This window comes from Apis cerana, linkage group LG6 (genome assembly GCF_029169275.1).
Source record: "Apis cerana isolate GH-2021 linkage group LG6, AcerK_1.0, whole genome shotgun sequence".
NCBI lineage: Eukaryota > Metazoa > Arthropoda > Insecta > Hymenoptera > Apidae > Apis > Apis cerana.
This window is the reverse complement of record NC_083857.1, coordinates 14,459,140-14,479,944: the sequence shown is the minus strand read 5'-3', so window position 1 is coordinate 14,479,944 and position 20,805 is coordinate 14,459,140. Positions and strand designations below refer to the sequence as shown.

Here is a 20,805-nt window from a genome sequence, read left to right as displayed (position 1 = left end):
CTGGCCATTGTTCCCCGTGATTGTGCATCGCGAGCCAATTCTACGGGCTATATTAGTATTCATTGGAAAAGTGATCGTTGATGTCAAGTTTGCCATCCGCTTTGGCCGAATGATGGTATACCAAACCGGAGAATCTAAATCGAGGCCAATTCGAGTCGGAGCGTGAAAGTGTTCGGCCCGTTGGGACGGTTTACGGTAAAATTCCATCTAGTTCTCCCTCTCTCTAACTCTATCCTTCCGTCTTTCTCCGTGTTTACACGGAAGGACTCGCGCCTCCGGTTTCGGGCGAAACAAGCAAATACGCTCGATCTCGATTTCTATCGGCTATCGAGGCTCTATCGTTCGGCGGAGAGGAATTGTTTGTGCAAGGAAGAGCCTGTATAAAACCCTATTATCCAAACCAACCTGTTATTCAAATCATCTCCGCTCGGATCCCAATAATAAATCAAATTCCCACGAAAGTAGCTGGGACGTATAATTGAAAGTTTATCGTGATGGAATTTTTTGAAACAAATTTATGTAGCATGTGTATATGGAAACACAAAGGAGAATATAATCAAAGGATTGGCTTATTTTTAGATCTTTAATAGAGCTTCTTTATCCTATATTTCTTCATATATTTATCCCAAAAGAATGATTACTTTGTTTCTTCAACTTTTGTTACCAAATGTATCACAGTTTATATTTACGTGTAAATATCTCGAGAAATATGAACGCCGCGCGTTTCAAGGTCATCGTCGAGTAAATATTGCCATCCCATTTCGCTCCTTTATTAATATTTTTCAAGGTGCCTTTCCAAGTAAATCCACGCACTATATACACTTAACCAATAATTCCAATTTCCATTATTCTCCATCCATCCAATATTCAAACATGTTACATATTTTTTACATATTTTGTTTCTTACATATTTCTCGAATCTCTAGCGATTCGATCTAAGGAGACAACCGTCACCTTTGCGAATTCGCTACGACACGCGCATGCGCGACGAGCGAATAAACGCGTGTCACGTTCAACTATGTTCTTTCTTGACAATGAAGCCAGCTATTTGGCAAAAGCAAACTCTGGATGTTGCTGGTGGCAATTTTGCCGCGAATACGCCACCACCAGTCTCATTTGCATGGAGATGTAGCCAACGTTTGCCGAGCAACGTCTGTGCATTGGATCAAGGAGACTGCTCTCCCTTCCTCGTTTGCCGTTGGGTCCGAGCGCGATGCAACAAGGACAATGACGTATCGTGTTACGAGGCGGCTATCTTAACACAAACATCTTCAACCTGCCAATAAATGACGGAATGCAAATTCGACGAAACATTGCTATTCTAATAAATTAACTTCAACAGAATTCAAGAATTATTATTTTTCAAAATCTAATAAATCAATTGATCGAAATAAAATTAGTAATAATTAATAATAAGATAATAATCCATAAGTAATTACTAATCAATTTTCTTTTCTGTCTTCCCGTTTCCTGGTTCTTCGATCTTTTCGAAGCACGTTGAATCGATGCAAGACACGTCGTAATGCAGAGTTTTATTATTATTAATTTTTTTTTACCTTCGGAAGATCGAAGAAAGTTCCAGTGTACGAACGAAAAGACTATATCGACGATCCCTCGATATTTAACTCCTCTATAGATTAAACATGAAAGGAAGTTGGAAATTATCGGGAAACAATTTTTCCATCGATGACAAAGTTTCGTCGTTAAAATGAAGTTTCGAGGGGCGAGAAGGGGAGAGGGCGGTCAATTAATTTTATCGATAAATAAATTCCCCCGTTCCTCTGCCAGTCAACAGCTCGTAAATACCCATTAAGACGGGGCAAATTGACGGGCAAATTGGTCGAAATAGAACTTTACCTCCTCCCCGTTCCACAGTTCCTTTAATTTCTCCACTACTTCTCCTACTACTCGTGAATTTATTGTTTTCGTTCGCTCGCGAATTTCACCACTTTCACTTTGTTGCCTGCGAACTTTCGAGCCGATACTATCCGTCCAACTTGTCCTCTCAATAGCGCGATGGCGAAATTTTCGAAAAGGGGATAACAATTTTAGGAAAATTAGTAATAAAAAAGTGGATTTGAATCGACGACAAATCAATTTTCGATAATTCTCTAATAACGAGAACGAGGAACTTACGTTCTTATTGTCGCATATGAAGATTTCTCCGCGATCAGAGAACGTCATTTTTCTAGAACAAGAATTTTCTAGAAATGGATCGAGCCTCCTCCCCACCGATTCGAGATTCGCGGCCATCAAAAATGCAGGAGCGAAGGGAGGGCGTTCGGGTCGGCGCGACGGTTAAAGTGAATACAACGGTCACTTTCCTTTTCGATCGGTCAGTCAACGAGTATGGCTCTGCGCGAATGGTACGCGGATCGCGAGCTGCTTCTAACGGGAGCGACCAGCGACGTGGGACGAGCGTTGCTCGAGAAGGTCCTTCGCTCGTTCCCGCACGTGAAGATATACGCGATCGTTCGTACCCGCCACGGCTTCACCAAAGACGACAGGATCAAGAATATCTTTCTTTCGCCACGGTAAGATGATCGAGAGTGTCTCTTTTTCGTAAAGACTTTTATTTTAAAAAAAGTAAAAGATATTAGAATCGAGGCTTTCTCTTTCTTTTTTGCAAAAGATATCATAACAGATGGAAAGAATCAAGAATATTCCTTTGCCATAATAAGATAATAGAGAGCGTCAGAGTATCTCTCTTTCGCCATAGGAGAATAGTAGAGGGTACTTTTTTTCCGTTATAAAAGATATTAGAATTGTGACAGATGAGTTGAAAGAAGACACGGTAAAGATGATCGAGAGCAAAAGATATTAGAATCGATGAGAAAAGGATATCACGAATCTTTCTTTCATCGTTGAAGGTTATTAGAATTAAGACGAAAGAAAGGATCACGGAATCAAGAATATCTTTTTTTTTTTTCATCGCGGTAAGGTAATAGAATCGAGAATATCTTTTTTATTAGAAGATATTAGAATTGATGAGAAGATAGAATATCCTTTTTTTTTTCTTCATAGCAGATATTAAAATTGAAGGAGAGAATCTTTTTTTTCATCACTGTGAGATAGTATGATCGAGAATATTTTTCTCTCGTTATTCGAAAGATATTGGAAATCGAGGTTATTTTTCATCGTATTTCAAGATATTGTTTGCTCCCTTTTCCAAGCGCGATGTTGTTACGCAAGATTTCAATATTTTTGATTTAACAATATTTAATGATTAATTGGCTTATTCTGATTTTTATTCGTTTACCCATTGTTACGTTATCATTAACTGTATATCCGTTAGACGGTCTGATTTTAATTCGTTAGGTATTATAGCCTTCCATTCTAATTAACGTTTCATTAGACAGAATGACAGATTAGTCTCTCGTTGCGCATTGTTGGCTAGACGCATGCTCATTGTCAATTTGCTCGATTAAACATTCGAGTTAATATTATCGAGGATGAATGAAATCCGGGACATAATGGAGACAAAAAGTGAAAAGGTCTTTCTGATGAGATTTATTTCGAATCGCGAAGCAAATATTAATAAATTTTAACAAAAAAAATTTATTCCGTAATAATTAATTCAGAGTATGAATGAAAAGAGTGAAAAGCTTGCCCGTTTAAATTTACGATCTTTGCGAATTTAAATCCTCAAATGGTTTTATATAAACATATTATCGCGTTTTTCTATCATTTGCTCTTAAAAAAAACCCTTTAAATTATATAAATAAATATGAAGTATAATTATAAAGTAATACACATATTACACATGGACGTATAAAGCACACGAGAAAAAATTCGACTGCGGCATTCGCAACTGGTTGTTATTACACGTCTTACGTTGAGAATTCGCTTTAAGCGCTCCTCGCTTCGAGCAACGAGTCGTGATCAAACGATTCGATGTGAATTCAGTAAAAATTATACTTAATTACGCGCAGATACATATTTAACTGTTTCTGATTTACAAAGGAATAAGAGTATATCGAGAATAAATCGTTGACATGATATAATAGATGTAATAATAAATCTAGTTTATGTAACAGTAAAAGTAGAAGATTGTCAGTGATACCAGTAATTGCGGAAACGCCAGTTGGTCACGGTACGTACATGGAACGAACGGCGTAGCTTGAACAGATAATAATTTCTAATAAGTGAAAATAAGGAAAACGTTACATAACGTATACAATTTTGAAATATAAATTGAATAAATATTTACATAAAATTAAAATTATTAACAAAACAAATTAAACAAACTCGCGCGTTATATAAACTCGATATTTAAAAGAATTATGTAAATCTCTATCCAACTTTCGTTTCATTACATAAACAAAAACGCGCACACGTCGAAGAAAAATCTATCGTACTTACACCCATCCCACCATTATTATAAACATCTTCAAACGGGAATAAATCTTGGCCAGGATCCAGTCAAACTACTCCATCTCTCGTCCGTTTATTCGTTACAGATTCGAGAGATTGAGACAAGAGGACCCGAACGCTCTCTCACGGGTGAAAGCGATAGAGGGTAATTTATCGTACAACGATTTCGGCATGAGCGAGAGGGACAAGGAGCTGTTGGGAAACGTGAGCGTGGTGTTCCACGCCGCAGGTCCGTGCAACGAGACATTTCGATTCTCCAAACAATTATCGCGGATCCAAGTTGTGGCAGTGGTGACGAGCATCTTCGAGCGGGCGAGCGACGACCGAGTGGTCGAGGCGGGGAAGGAAGGGGACGATGGACCCATGGCACTGGTGCGGGTTCCGTTGGTCGGGCCTGCACTCCGCGAGCCCATGCCCGGATTCGTGGACACGCTGAAAGGATCGACAGCTTTGATAGCGGGAGCAGGCCACGTCCTCGGCAATTCGAACCTTCAGGCGGAAATTATTCCGATCGACCTGGCGGTCAACACTTTGATCACTGTTGCTTGGGAACGAGCCACCTCGTGAGTACCTTTTCCTTGCTCTATCTTGTCGCTTTTAGTCGCTCTGTTTCGATGAAACGCTATCTTTGGAAATGTTATCAAAACTAAAAAAGGATACGAAATGTTTGGAAGGAATTTTTTGTTATTTTTATCATGTTCTAATTTCTCGCTGTGTGAGCATCGATTGAAGAAGGACGTTAAACTTGGTTAATTACGCGTGAATCGAATAACATCGATATACTTGGCTCGATTCTGTCCCCTCTGTCCTGATCAACCGTTCTCGAAAGCATAAGATAATTTAATAATTTCTCTTCTTATTATTGAAGAAATTAATAAGAAAAAGAATAAGAAAAATTGAAATCAAAGAAAAGTAACAAAAAAGGAAAATAAAATGATGCATAAAAACGATATGCAAAAGGGAAATTTTTAAATTTGCGCAGCTTTGGGAAAAACAAAACGGTATCCAATAAGCCAATGTAATAACACGAGAAACAATCGAACCAATGCGCGTAAACCACGACTCTGTGTGGATCCATAGCCTGTTGCCTTTTTCGGTGGTGGAGCTATAAAATGTAAGCGATTAAAGTTTACGCGAAATGAACGGTGGTTTCGTTTCAAAAGAACATTCAAATCTCTTTTGAGCGGGGCAAAAAGCAAGCAGAGCTGGTTTACGCGGCCAATGTTCGGTATATCGAGTAATACCAGAGGAAACTCGTATTATGACGATTTACCGGTTTAAATACCTATATTCGCGTAAATTTAATATTTAAATGGCCAGGAATTATACATGCGTCGAAATGAGTAGATATTCGCGGATTATCTAGTTGTCACGACACAATTTTGCGACTAATGAAGTATGAAGCGTGTTTATGAGCTTACCAGTGATATTCGACGCAAATATAGAAAAATATCCTACTATCGATATATTAATCACCAACTTGGACTTCCAGTGGTGATCATTCGAAATTGAATATGTTTTAGATATCGAAAAATGTAGTTGTTAGTTTATACTTTATAGAGATCTAAAAACTCGAAAATTTCGAATCGAGTCGAAATTGTCACGTGAAAATTAAGATGTCTAAAAATTTCAAAACTCTTGTTTTAAATTTGTGAACGAATTCCAATATATTGTTCAGCGTTTTCAAAATTATGGAGAATCCTGATATTTTCATGCTGAAATTCTCGAGAATCCCAATGTTCTAGAACTATGAGATACTTTAGGGATCCGATTCTAGCCGATTTGACCCGAACTGTTCCGACCGAAGTCGAGTTCACTCGACTTGAGCCGATCCGACCCGATTTCTTCTCGAGCATCGGATTCTCAAACTTGTAGCGTTTTAACATTCATCTTTCTTTATTTTTCTTCACTTGTGTATATAAAACACGAATAAATCAACATAAAATTTAAATAAGTCGGAATTCACTTGCAAAAGAACATTCGATCTATTTAACTAGAAAGATCTTTTAATAATTCGTGTTTTCGTGTTTGATCGTTGTATATGACTCGTGCTTTTACAATTATTCCAAAAATCGATATTATATCGGATTTCATCTTCTGAAGAGCTGTTGAGATGTAAGGTAACACAAGTTCGATATACAAAATATTATTTAGTCTATAGGATGGGTCGGGACGAGGATTTGATTTAAGTGAAAGATGAGAAAAAGCAAATGACGGGCAAGGTATTTTTGAAAGATGGCAATCAAGCCAGATTTCAATAAAAATGGTTATGTTGGTCAAAGTTGTAAAGTTTTGAGGGTCTATATTTATATGTATGTGTATATATATATATTATAATCAGTATGTCGAATTTACGAGGGTACACGAGATGTTATTTCCTTTAATCTTACCCTGGAAAATGCTTTGAACCTCATAGACTGGAATGACGTCAAACGAATTCAGATTGAACGTTGGTATCGAAGTGAATCGTTGACGGACCGTTGAGGTTAAATTATATTATATAATGCATCCTTGAACTTTGCCACTATTATTACATCTATTTACCTATCTATTTCTTTTTAATACATTTTATCACGTATCAATTAACTCAAGAATATATATACATCAGAAGCAAAAGCTATCTTATCGATTTTAATTTAGTTAAAAGTATATATATATATGTAGAGTATAATGTGTTTTATATGAAGCAATATTTTTGCATTTTTTTCAATTTTAAATACAATTTCATCCGGGAATATTTTTCATTAAAAATTAACAATTTAAAATTTTATTTTATCGTACCATTACAAAGTTATATTTAAAAAAACGAAAAAATTGAAATTCTGAGCTCTCGCTTTCTTCCTTTAAAGTAATATTCCGTTAAAAAAAATTATATTTTTTATACTCGCATTTTTATTAAAAAGAAATTTTAAATAAAAAAAATAAATTAATTTTGTGTAACGTAGAATATTTGTATGACCGTATAAAAGTAGAATTGACTAAATAAATTAAGAATAGAATTAATAATATTTCTTTTGATTGTCGTAGAAAAAATGTACAAGGTCCAGTGATATACAACGCGATCCCGATAGGATGCACATGGAGTGACCTGATTAAGAAATCTCAGCGAGCCAACCGAAAGTTTGCATATCCGACTTTCGGCTTCCGTGGTATGACATCTATAGTAACGCTACATTGGGCTTTGGTGGTGCTTTTTGAATGGTTGCCATCCACACTCTGCGACACGATTCTCGGACTAGTCGGAGCAAAGAAAAGGTATAACGAGCTAGAAATATACGATATCTACAATTTCTCGAGATTATCGTTCCGAAAAGGCACATTTATCAAACATATTCGTACGTTAAATCGACAGACGTGGGTTTGAAAGATCTCTAATAATAGCCAAAAAAACAAAATCGATAAATAATCGCATGGATCAATAGCGTGCGATACAAAAAATTTTTAATATTTTCTTACACATATATATATTTACAATTAGAAGTTTATACGAAAGCGAAATATACGTTATCTTGAAAGCTGAGAAATCGTATATTATAACTATGAATCGTATAAATTTTACGATTTACACGTCACGATAAGTGTCTCGTGCATACAAATTTTAATATTGAATATCCGCCATCTGCTTGTAACAATATTTCCTTATTTACACGCGCGCGGATCAGATCGACGGAGCCAATATATATATACATACTAAAAAGTACGTGTAGAGGATCATGCAAACTCGGTCAGGTTGCACAGTTTCCTCTGTGCATTCTGGAAGAATGGGAACGGGGCGGGGAAGAAAAGTTGGAATCACGCCGGTGGCCCGGGTAAAGAAACGCATTTCAATGAAAGCTGTCAAGATTTTCGGAAAGTTTCCTCGTTGCCGGGGCAAACTCGCGATTTTTAAAAGCAATCAGACTACGAGTTTCGCAAGTTTCCTCCGCGAGGGGGAACGAGTTTCCTTTCCACTGTTTTCCTTTTCGCCTTCTTTCCTCAACTGCCTTTTTCACTTCCTTCCTCCTTTCTCTTCTCTCTCTGTCTCTCCTTCTCTCCGTCGTTCTGTCCCCACGATTCGAATACCGCCGTCGTGAACGAACCCGTTTACTTTGGTATTCACCTAAATCGTAGTTCCGGATAACTTTTACTTTTACGATTGCACCGCGTTTGCCAAGCACGCCCGTGGATCCGTTTCTCCAGGATCGGTTCTTGCAACCTTCCCCCTCCATGCTTCCTCTCCCGCCGCGCATCCACGCCGCGCATCCACGCCGCGCATCCACGTCGCGCATCCACGCCGCGCATCTACGCCGCGATCAAACTTTACCGAAAATCTTCTATCGATGTTTCCTTCTGGAAACTTGGATCGTGGATCGTGTAACTTAACTTCAACCGTTCGTGAATTTTTCAGATCGGTCTTGATTCAAAAAAGAAGTACGATGTTTATTATTATTTTTTTTGATATTGTGAATTCTTTAGTTATTAATGATTAATAAAACAAAGGTTATATTTTTCAATGAGAACGTTGATTAATATATAATTTGGTTTTTTAGTTCATCGGAAGAGTAGAAAAAGTTAAAAGAAAGTTCGATGATGAACGAAAGGCATCGTTATATGGAACGAAATAGAAGTTTTGGTAATAAATAAAAGGTATTTTGGAAGGCGATCTTTAATGTTTTTATCATAAAACGGACATGCTTTGATAAAAGGTAAAATAAAAGGTATTTTAGAGGTTATGAACATTTTTATCATAAAACGGATGTAGTTTGGTAAAATGGAGGGAAATAATTCGGATTTTTGCGAAACCAGTGGCTTGAGAGTTAATACATTCATAATTAAATTCATTCTTGCGTAAACAACGGCAATATTAATAACCGAGTCGCATGGTTTCATACTTGACAATAATAAAGGCTTTAATATTACCGTTATAAGATCGTAGTATGCCATAGACATTATAAAATAAAGTGAATTAGTGTAGCGTAATGAGAACGAGATTCAGTGAGACACAATAATGCTGCTATTTACGTACACTAGCATGTTAGTTTGAAACTGTTAATTTCAATTGACCTCGTGTTTCTTTGAAGCTTGTTTCAGTTTGCATATATGTTTAAATCAACGGGTAAATCTTAATTATTTAATGAACGAGTAAATAATGCCTCATCTTGCCTCGCCTCGCTCCTTTTCAATGTCTTCTTTCTTTAGAGTAAAAGGATAGAAAGATGTCGGTGATTTAGTACACTTGCATCCCTTTGACCTTAATTACAGTAATCATGCTGCTTGCGACATTATAAAATCGCAAAAAAATTGCGCTTTGAGTTAAGGTAAGTGGAAAGAAAAATATTTCTTTAATTATACTTGATTCTTTTAGAAGTTTTTATCCATTTTGAGAGTTAAACATTTATTAAATTTTGGATATTGACATAAGAGTTAATGCAAAATACATAGAAGGTTATTGTTCAATCTATTATTTTACGGCCATGGATGTCCGTAAGCAATACTGAGGTAAAACTAATGAGGACTTAAAATTTGAAATCTATAATTACATATTGCGTTACCTGTTGCCCGTGCTTGCAATTAATGAGAAGTTACGTGAAATTAGTGGAGTGGGTACTTTTAACTTTAGATTTTAGTTTACTACCGATTAATGATGACGATAAAACTACGAGTAGTGAAACTATTAGAATAAAACTTTGAAACGTTGGACTTTAATGAGCTTATTACATTACATATTGCTTATGGTTATGCTGAAAGCAAAACTAACGTTAATAAAGTGACCCTTATATTAGATCTATTACATTTTCTGTTACCAGCAAATGGCCATGAGCAATACTGAAAACAAAGTTAAAGCCTATGAAACTTCCAAAGTAGGTTCCATTAAAGTTCTATTATAATTTCTATTACGCATAGTTGCCCATGAAATAACGTTAAAATAAAAATTAAGTCTACGAAATTAGCGAAGAAAGAGATTTGGATTTTATCCTACTTTTTACATTGCCTATTTCATCGTCTACCAAACTATTGCTTGGTGATAATATCGAAAGGAAAGTTAAGAATTGCGAAATTAGCAAAAATGATAAATTGAAACTTGATACTTTAAGCTAATACTTTTCATTTACCCCTGGAAATGATAAAGCCAAAATTAACGTCAGCAAAACTAGTGAAGTGAGGATTTGAGAGACCTCTAGACCCGACTGAAGCTATCCATATATAGGCTGGTAGCCGAGACTTGTCGATGTTAGCCGAAACTTGCCGAACGTTGCCCGCGATTGTCTACCATTCGATCCGTAGTCAACTGTCGAACAGCTTCGAATGCAAAGTTTCGAACGAATATTTCGTCGGGAATTCGATTTCGCGGCTCATCGGAAAATCGTAAATTCGTTTCCAAGTTAAATGTCTCGAAGCTGCGTTGCTCGTAAGAACTTACGCGTCTTTATTACTCGAGAGAAGTGAAACGGCATCCGGTGAACGAACTTTCGCAATTACGTCGGATGACCGAAAAGTGAAATCGAGTGCATCCCATCGATCTACACGGATGAACAATATAGGGACATGTTGCACATGGTTGCCGTGAACGCGACGTCTGCAACCGTTTATCAGCTCGGAGGAAATTATAGCGCGCTGCTGCATCTAATTGCGCTAATCGATTAAACAATGGAACAATATACTTTTGACTAATTATAACCTGCGCATAATACACAGCGCACGTGGAAGCGGAGACAAATAGGTTAGACATGAATTTTGCCTTGTAGGCATAGTAACAAAGATTGAGGAGCAAAAACATCCTTTCCCGGAAATTATTTTCCGAGCTTCAGAGAATAATAATACGTTATACATTGATCATTAAATTAATATTAATTATTTACATTTTATAATATGACTATATAAACTCTTGAAGAAAACAATTATAGCGCGAAAAGTTAAATTAAAAATCTATTAAAATATAAATGATAAATGAAATTTTATTAAAATTTTCAGAAAACAGATTGGAATAGTTTAAATTAGAAATAAGAACGATGGATAGGATTTGAAGAAAGAGAGGAGATCAGTAAAATCTTACTAAAAATAAGCTTCTTCGCAGATTTCTCGTGCAGTATCAAAGAGTCCGTGATGCGCTTCGATCCGTTGAGTCAATTTCATCAAGAGTTTGGTCAGTAGAGAGGAATCGCGTGTATCTGGTTCAACAACGTCTCGCTACGGAGGACCAAGATATATTTCCGGTTTCCACGGAAATCGACGTCGACAGTTACGCTCTCTGCGCTGCGGCAGCTGCCAAAAAGTATTGCGTGGACGAGGGTAATATCAGCCTCATAAAAATCTTCCGACTACTTTTTCTCCTTCTTATCGCCGCGCTCCTCTTTTGCACGTTCTTCTTCAGTGGATATCACGTACTCGCAAAGCACACCGAATTCTGAAATTTTTAACTTCGAAGATGTCATTTGTCCGCGACTTAAATGTAAGTTTAAAATAGCCAGAAGCCTGTGCTTCGGTATTTTAGAATGCTAGAGTAAATGAAAAGGACTTAAATTAGAAAATTAGATTTTTTCGAAAGAAGAAAACGATTGTATAATATTGCGAAAGTAAGAAGATATTGTTATCTAAGATAGATAGTATATTTATGTAAAATCTTTTTTTAAAAATGATTCCAATGTATATAATTATAAAAAAGAAAGCAATGTAATTATAATATAATTTAAGTGTACAATTTAGAAAAGTCTCTTTATTTTCATAAATTTTCAGATAAAACCAGAATTATCTTTACCGACACGAAAAAAATTTTCGCGTCACGCGAGAATCGTTAAAAATAATTTTTCCTTGAAGACGTTCCACTCTGGTAAGAGAGAAAGACATCATTTACAAACGGAAGTTTGTTAAATCTTTTATTCTCTTTCATACAATTTGATCGTATAACACTATGATCTAACGAGTTAATTTGAATAAGAAAAGAAATTTGTACACAAGAAGAAAACAAATACGTTCTCATCTTTCTTTTTTTAAAAATTTAATCGTGCCATTTTAATCAAAGTAACATTGATATCTTTAAGACTATTCAGTTTTTAATCTCGAGAATAGCCTTTTTAATTTCACGTTTAATTTTGATTGAAAGTAGCTTTGTGCTCGTTTTAGAAAGCTGTTATATTTTCGAGTTGGACGTGATATTTTGAATGAAGTACAAAATTAAAAAAATTTCTTGACAGGATTGTTTCTGTAAATGGACAGAAATTGCCTCGTGTTCCTCAATATCACTATTATTAATCAGGTCAATTTAATTTCGATTGTCCTCTGGCATTTCCATTTCAACTCTCAAAGTTTGATCGTCTTTGGACAGAGTGCATTCCATATAGATGGTTAACTTTTAAAGAATGATTTTTGATAAATCAACTTGTTTAAATTTGTAGAGACTATCAATGTTTATAATTTAAAATAGATTTGATTAATTTAAATTTGATTATTTTTTATATTTTTTATATTTGCCGATCTTAAATTTTTACACCAATTTATTAATATCACTTTTTTACACGTTGAATTTCAAAAAAAATATTTCTTTTTAATAACAACACAAAAAATAATATTGAAATATTTCGGTGTATTTATCCAGTTTAAAATCGACGAACGACAAACATTATTCAATTGTATATTTATTTACGTATTTCTAGATGGTTTTATAGATTCGTAAAATCGATTATTTCACGTGCAAAAGTCAAATGTTTTTATCGAAAAATGTACCATAAGTGCAATATAAACATCGAGAGTAAACAAAAAAAAAAAAAAAATTCTATCCAACTCGATCCCCAAGAAAGATAATTTTTAATTTTGTCAAAGAGAGACGTTTGAAATTTAGAGCAAGAAGGAAGAGTGAAAAATGAAATAAAATCCAAAAACAACTATATGGGGTGTAATTTACGATACATTGGTATTCCAACCAGCGAACACATAAATACGGTTGCAAACGGGCGGAGTGTATGGCAAATATTCGTGAGAATCGTGCAAGACGCACATGCACGAGAGAATGCTATTACCGGGTGAAAGTTTGCCGGGGAACATCTACTGGCGGTTGCCTTCGCGTAAAGCCAAGGAAACACATATCTCTCACGTGTACCACCTTATGCAACGCGTTCCACCGTTTATCGCGCCTCGCGATCCGCCAAAAATGCAGAAACGCCTCCTTTCTGCCTCTGGTGTAATAATAAATTTCGATTTTTCTTTTTCGACCCCTCGTCACGAAGTAAGATAAAAGGCGGAAGTAATTAACCCTTTTGTGCTTGCGTGCAGGGTAAAAGGAAATTTTTTTCAATAAAATTTTAAGAAAAATATGATCCTTTTTTTTATATGCTTCCTATAGATAAGCGTGAAAATTTAATTCAGAGAATTCGCTTTTTAACGTAGCTCTAATTATCGTTTGATTCCTTTTAGCGAAATTAGGATTCAAAGATTTTGGGGATCAATTTTGACGATAATTATAGTATCTACGATCGAAAAAAGGTGGAAGTAGTTAAATTGAAAATTTTAAGAGAAATTGAGAAATTTTGACAATCGGTAGACTCTGGTGTACGAACGAAAAAAAAAAAAAAATAAAGTAGCATCGTGAAAGTAATCGAGTTTCGAATAACTCGCCAATAAATAAGTATCAATTTTACGTACACGCAAGATAGACTAAAGAGGGAGGACGAAACACGCCCGCCCAGACACATTAATTCACATTTACGAAAACGCGTGGCATCGATTCCATTCTCATGGTGTATGGCATGATGAATGTCGCTCGTTAAGTACGATATATATATATGTATACGTATATGTATAAATCCTGGAAGATGGCAGTCCTTAATATTCCCATCAGCGTAACGAAGGAGCAATAAACCTGGCCACGGTTTCGCGCGCACCCCTCTCCCTTCCCTCATCCTCTTCCCCCACCCTCTTCCCCCTCCCTGGTGTTCCATCAAGGAACTTGGTTGGCTCGCGTGACTGCACGGGGAGGCAGGCGAGTTATGCTTTTAAAATCCTGTTACCAGTTGCGAGCGCGAAATTTAACAAAGAAACTTACAGATTAGTTTCACAGAGATATAATTGGACGTGGTGGTTGGAATAATAATAATTTGGGAGGGGAACGTCTGTTCCCGTGGAACGGAAGTTCTGACTGGCTGGCTGGTTGCCTGCTTTGCCTTCGGTGCACAACCGAAATGCGAGGACGGAGAATGAGAGAAAGAGAGAAAAGAAGAGGGAGCGAGAAAGATCAAAAGACGGTGGGGGAGACGAAGGATGGGGTGGAATGGAAGGAGACGCGAGCGGAAGAAGGTATTCAATTTCATTGCGACGAGAATGAATAAAATGTAATGTATATTTACGTATACGAATTGCCTCTCTGGCCGAGTGGCTGGAGTTGGTTCCACGACAAAATCTTGTGTCCCGGTGAAGGAACGTCAAAGTGATCCCTGTTCCGCTTTATTTTCAGGGAAATGTAGAAGCGAGGAAAAGGATGTAAGGATCTCTTCTTCGAGATTCAATCTCGCCACTCCGCCGCCATTAAGGCTACCTTCTTGGATGTCTTCTTCGTCACTTTGCCACTTTGCTTCGTACCTTCCCATTTTAATCCGACTCTTGGAAAGCATTAAATTGTAAAAATCCCTGCGTCCATTTGATTTTAATTTTTGAGCTATTTCGAATCAAGATCTTTACTTCCTTTAAGTTTGTCATTTTTGTGTAATACTCGTTCACTTTGAAAATATAAAAGTGTTATATATAAATAATAAATCCAGATAAATTGCGTTCGGTCTTTCGAGTTAAAATACGAGAGAATCTAAGTTCATCGTTAAGGAATGCTCTTGCTTATATCTAATTCTTCAGGAAAAATATACGAGGACCTTAAATCTGAATTTAAATCTGAATCTCTCGACAACTCATTATATTCCATCGATTCTTCGTCACTTTTTACAGAAATATATTTCTGCCAATATTTACCCACTTATCTCCGCAACACTCTGATTCTTCGACGATAATATTTTTAATACGATTTCTTCCCTTTCTCCGTTTTTATCCCCCGAATTAATATAAATAACCCTCTTTGATTCGATGAAAAATGACTTTCGTCCCTTTTTGACCGAAGTTTTATCTTCGACCTCGTGACTTTCGCTCGTCTGCCTGGATAAAAATTATCATACGACTCGCCATGTTTGCGAAGGGACCCTGTTCAAAGCGATTCACGGATACGCGATGTGAAGCGAATATAAGCGAATATCTCCTTTCCTCGGCCTGTTTCGCCAAAAATTCTCTCGTAGATTTCATTCGTCTTCATGCATCGCTTAAAACGATGACATTCTTGCCGGAAACGAAATTCTTCTCTTTATATCGTAAACGACCCGTTTACGTTTATTCCGCTATTCAAACGTACATCCCCACTCTCTCTCTCTTCCCCCACCATAGCCACGGAAATTCTTCGTTGTTCCTTTCGAGGCTGAAAGGGGGCGTGAAATATTCTAGATCGTAGATTGAACATTCGTCCTTCGAAAACGAGACGAAATGGAAAATTACGAACGTAACTGTCATCGAATTGCGTGCAAAAATTTTATTCCCTCGTTTTATTTCGTTCGACCGAGAATAATTTATCCTCGAATCGTTCTCTTCAATTTTCAAATTTCAAATTAAAAACTTATTTATTAGCTCGACGTGGTTGTATATACACGTCGAATGTACCTTATTTCATTTCGAAAATTCAAAATTTCAAAATCTATTCCAGAAGAGAGAGAGAAAGAGAGAGAGAGAAATATATCTCTTTAAAGAAGCGAGGAAAGAACTGCATTTTTCGCTTGCTTGAAATTCGTATGTTTGTGTTTATTTTGCAAGTTTTTTTCGTAATTAACGCAGTTCCAAGATGAAATATATCGCGACAAAATTACGACGCCCGTTGAAACTTCTTTATTCCCGCGACATAACCTGTAATTTTTATCCTCGCGGTGTTGTTCCTTTCCCTCTGCTTTTACGCGCGATAACATCCGAAAAACGAATACTCTCGATTCGACGATTAATCGTAGAATAGATAACAAAAACGATATCTCGGTTTCGGCATCGAGTGTAACCGCGACGAATAACAAAGCGAAAATAATCATTGGATTAACGACCGCGGAACGGAGGGGGGAGATTTCATTTCGGATATACATTTCCGCGTCAAATAATTTTCACGCGGATGAGAGGGCGCGCGTATTATTTTTGAGGTTATGTCGAGCGTGAATATGTAATGACGATTCCGTTTAACGTATTAGCTATCTCCGGAATAAAAGGTATTATTTAATCGTTAAACCAATCTCTCGAATTTTTCGAGGTAATATCAACGTTTCAAAAGTAAAAAAGAGGTTCCAAAAAATATTCAATTTTGTTTCTAACGTGAATCTTGATGTTATATTTGAGAACTTGTTAATGGTTTGATTGGTGTGTTTACAAATTACATCGGGAAGAAATTATTCCATGGATTTTCGTGTTTAAAATTTATTAACGAAAAAAAAAGCAAACGTAGAAAAATTTTTTCCAGTGGCCACAGGTTAATGAAATTTTCATGTAAATAGAATGTAATGGGTTGGCGTAATTTATTTTTCCGACGAAAAATCTCATTGAGATTAAACCAATCAAATTTTCGATGCACAATGGAAATATATTTTATAACAGAACATTAAAACTCGAATAATTCATAATCTTGCTCGTAACTATTACAAAATTATATTCAAAAAAAAAAAAAAACGAAAATCATTCTTGATTTCCTTTGCACAAATCAAATTTTCATCCCAACTTATTAATCGAATCAACGTAAAATGTAACGAATACCGGGTACAATCGACCGAAAAATATCAACGTTTGGATTCAGCCCCATTTCCATTCCCTCTTCGCAAGGATCAGAACCCAAGAGCTTATTTCTCGAAGAGTGACAGAAACTCGAACTCTCTCTGGGGATGGAAAAAAAGAGTAGGAACAGGATTTGGCCGGGTTCTCAGTGGCGACAAATTTACCTCGTTTCCGGTATTTCGCGATTTCGGCCCGCTTCGAACGGCATCGTATTAATTGGACGCCAAAGAAAGCACGCCACGCTCCCTTGTTACGTATCCTTATTCCACTTGATCCCTCGACACGTCTCGTTGGTTTATTCGATTTCTAGCGGCACCGCCGCGAAGGGGGCGCTATTTTCTTGGAAAATAGAATCGTCACCGGGGAGGATTAATCTTCCAATTACAATGGAACACCCACCCAATTTCGCGCGCTACCGTGTTTGATAATCCGTCGGAAGGAAACTCGATGGCAAAGAAACGGGCGCGGCTCTTAATTTATTCGCTCTTCGCGAGTAATTTTTTTTAATTCGTCATCGACATAAACGTCAAATTCATTGTTCTAAATTCAGACTCGAGACCGATCGAAACCAAAATGGCTGTACACATCTCGATGACGAGATCGGTAAAAAATTATCATTAAACGAAATGCATCAAAGCGAATACGTGAAAGTAATTTTATTAGCTAGATTCCGTTGCATAATAAAATTATAAATATTGCGAAAAAAGTTTTTCCCGATGAAGCTGTACGGATAATTGTTGTTTAAAACGATGATTAAATTTGTTCAAATATTATCGTATTAAATTAACATCGGGGAAATATTGAAAACATAATTAATTAATTCTATGTCGCTCGTACGAAATATCCGAAACGAATGTAACGAATAAAAAATTATATTTGCATAAAAATCCATGGACGACAATATTTAATTTATTAAAAATTTTACAAAGCTTCGAACTTGATCGTTATTAAAATTCCCGATTTATTCGAGATTCCACGAGATAAAGAGAAATAGAGAGAGAGAGAGAGAGCTATTGGAAAGCTTTCTTGAAGGAATGTTCTTTTATGCTCGTTATATTTATCCGCGAAATCTTGTCCGATTTTCGCCGGATTAACGGGAGAGATGTTTATCGAAATGGAGCTCGCCTCTTCCCTTTCTGTATCACCCGTTTCGTACCCTTTCATTCCTTCTTTCTTATTCGACTCCTTGGCAAAATTACGCGAATTTGTTTACTCGATGCAAAATTCCTCGAACCGTGAAAGATGATGGGAGAAACATTCCAGGGATGAAAATTAAAATGGTACACGATTTCTAACACGAGAATTCTACGACAGGATGTGCAAAGCGTTTGATTGAAATCTGTTAAAATTTTATCGACCGAAATTGCACGAGGATATGATTTGCAGGTGGAGAAACTTAGTTAAAAAAAGAAAATTCTGCTTTTAAAAACAGGCGCCAAGTTCACGCGAGCTTTTTCCAACCCGCCGTTTCGCTTCACTGTATAACAACGAAGGAAAAGAAGACGGGCGAAAAAGAGTAGCGGGAAAAAAAAAGAGGGGGGAGGAAGGAATAAAAATAGAGAAAAATCGGTTAAAAACCGGTTACGAATACAAATGGTAGCTAAAAAAGAAAAAAAAAGGAGACGCGTTAAAAACCTTTTCCCAACTTTTTTTCCCCTCTTCTTCCTCCGTGTCGAGAGAATAAATTAAACCGTTCGCATGATCTTCTCGAATACTCGAGAAGGGGAAAGCAACGCGTGGATAATATCGGGAAACGTCGGCCGAAGAAAGAACAAGTACAAATCGAAAGAGCGGAATATTCTTCTTTGTTCTTGGCGAAAAGAAAAAAAAAAAGAAAGAAAGAAAGAGAAACTAGAGAGAGAAGAAGGCAGATGGGACGAAAAATCGGGTATCGAAACGTAGGCGGCAAATATAGGATCGAGCGGTATTCCGCCTCGAGGAAAAAGTGTACACACGCGGTGAGTGGGTCCCTTTGCAAAGGTAAACCGCGAGAAGGTTTGAAGGGAATGAAAGAGTGATGCACGCATACTCGAGCGAAGGAAGGGGTGGCGCATAAGTTATAGTTGGCATTGTGCAAGAACCTCGGGCAAAGTTGCGCGAATTCAAAGGGAGTAGGTGTAGCACAGTTGCTGGAGTAGCGTAGACTTCTCGAGGAGGTAAGCAGCTTTCCCCATTGCGAGCCACAGACGCGTCGGTTAATCTACACTCTCGCCGCGTTCAGCCAACCTTTTTGTGCCTCCTCTGTTTCCCTCTTTCTCTTTCTCTCTCTCTCTCCCTCTCGATCGTCGCGCCATCCACGGAGGAGAACAGCAGTCCGTTCTCTCGAGTGAAATCTTAATTGAAAATCCTCCTTTATGTCGATCGACTCGATAGACTCTTCATCACGTAGCAACGTCATTTTCCGCTCTTTCCTTTTTTCGTAAACCTTGTAAATCTTGTTAAGAATTATCCACCGCTTTTTCTTTTCTTTTTTTCCTTCTCAATTATTAATTGTTTTTCTTTTTTCGTATCCCTAACGCGTTTGAATTAAATTGGGAAACATTCGAGATTTCCACGATCGGATAAATCTTGAGCCTTGAACCGGATAAGTTGAGCGATTTTGGCCGAATAAACAGATCTCCCGACTTTGGTTAAACTTTATCGTATAAGTAGCGGTATGCACGCCGCTTCTCCCTCCCCACACTCGAGATCTCGAATAATCTCCGATTCAACGACACGATCATCTTGCGAACAGCGAGGTACAGAGAGAAGGAGGGGGGAGAGGAGGACGCTGGCTGCATAATTAATACAGCCAAATAAACTTTGACTCGAGAAGCGAGTAATTAATGCCGTGATACTTTTGCCATTACTTTGCCAACTCGGCGAGGGGGTCTTAATTCGGGTAAATATGGGCTTGGAGGAATTACAACGTTGAATGAATCGTTGATTGGTAAATATCGGGTACGATATTTCCTCTCGATTTTAAACGAAACGAGTTATGATAAATTTTATTTATTTATTTATTTTGTCTCTCGGTTGTTTGTATAATCGCAAAAATTTTGAAATTATTATCGAGCTTCGAGCTTGGAGGGAGATTCTTTTTTATTATTATTATTATTATTATTATTATTATTCAAACAAACAAGAAGTATTAATTAATTATTAATCAATCGTAAATTATTAAAAAATATTGTATCGACGCTTATAATATCCGCATAAAATTAAAATTTATTTATTTATTTACATCGATGCAAAAGCTACGATTTAAAATTACAATTTCAATTCGTACAAACAATAATTTTTAATCAATTAATTATGAAGCCCGCGATAAATCTTCTCTAACAATTCTTAAATGCACTGATCTCTTTCGCCTCAAAATTGACTAATTGTTTTCTTATCCAGCAAAATTATATTTCGAGAAAAAATTAGAAAAAATTACACCGGAATAAAATAACGGAATGATATCTTCGTCACCGATCTGATTAATCTCTAATGGATACGCGCGAATGCTCATCAGCTTTTGCCCGGATCGTGGAAAGCTCCTCCCCAAGTTTCTTCGTTACTGTGCAAAGCGAATCATCGAGATAACATCGAGATTATCGCGCGAAACGTTACCGACGACCGGCCAAATGAGCCAGAGTTGAGTATCCC

General features: G+C 36.8%; 1 protein-coding gene across 6 annotated transcripts in view; it reads left to right on the top strand.

Moving 5' to 3' along the window:
- Positions 1-2,288: 2,288 nt before the first annotated feature.
- The window catches only part of LOC108003266 (putative fatty acyl-CoA reductase CG5065), a 39,370-nt gene continuing 20,853 nt past the window's right edge, over positions 2,289-20,805 (top strand). For 5 of the 6 annotated variants that reach the window (XR_009830306.1, XR_009830305.1, XR_003698928.2 and 2 more), the window contains exons 1-3: positions 2,289-2,534; positions 4,461-4,937; positions 7,402-7,629. Coding sequence is in view for 2 of the 6 variants with exons in the window: in XM_028669432.2 (XP_028525233.2) it covers positions 2,350-2,534; positions 4,461-4,937; positions 7,402-7,629 (890 nt within the window). In the remaining 4 variants the exon portion in view is untranslated. Of the gene's footprint in view, positions 2,535-4,460; positions 4,938-7,401; positions 7,630-11,428; positions 12,062-20,805 lie in introns of those variants that run through there. The other variant, XM_017065421.3, reaches the window with a different exon arrangement.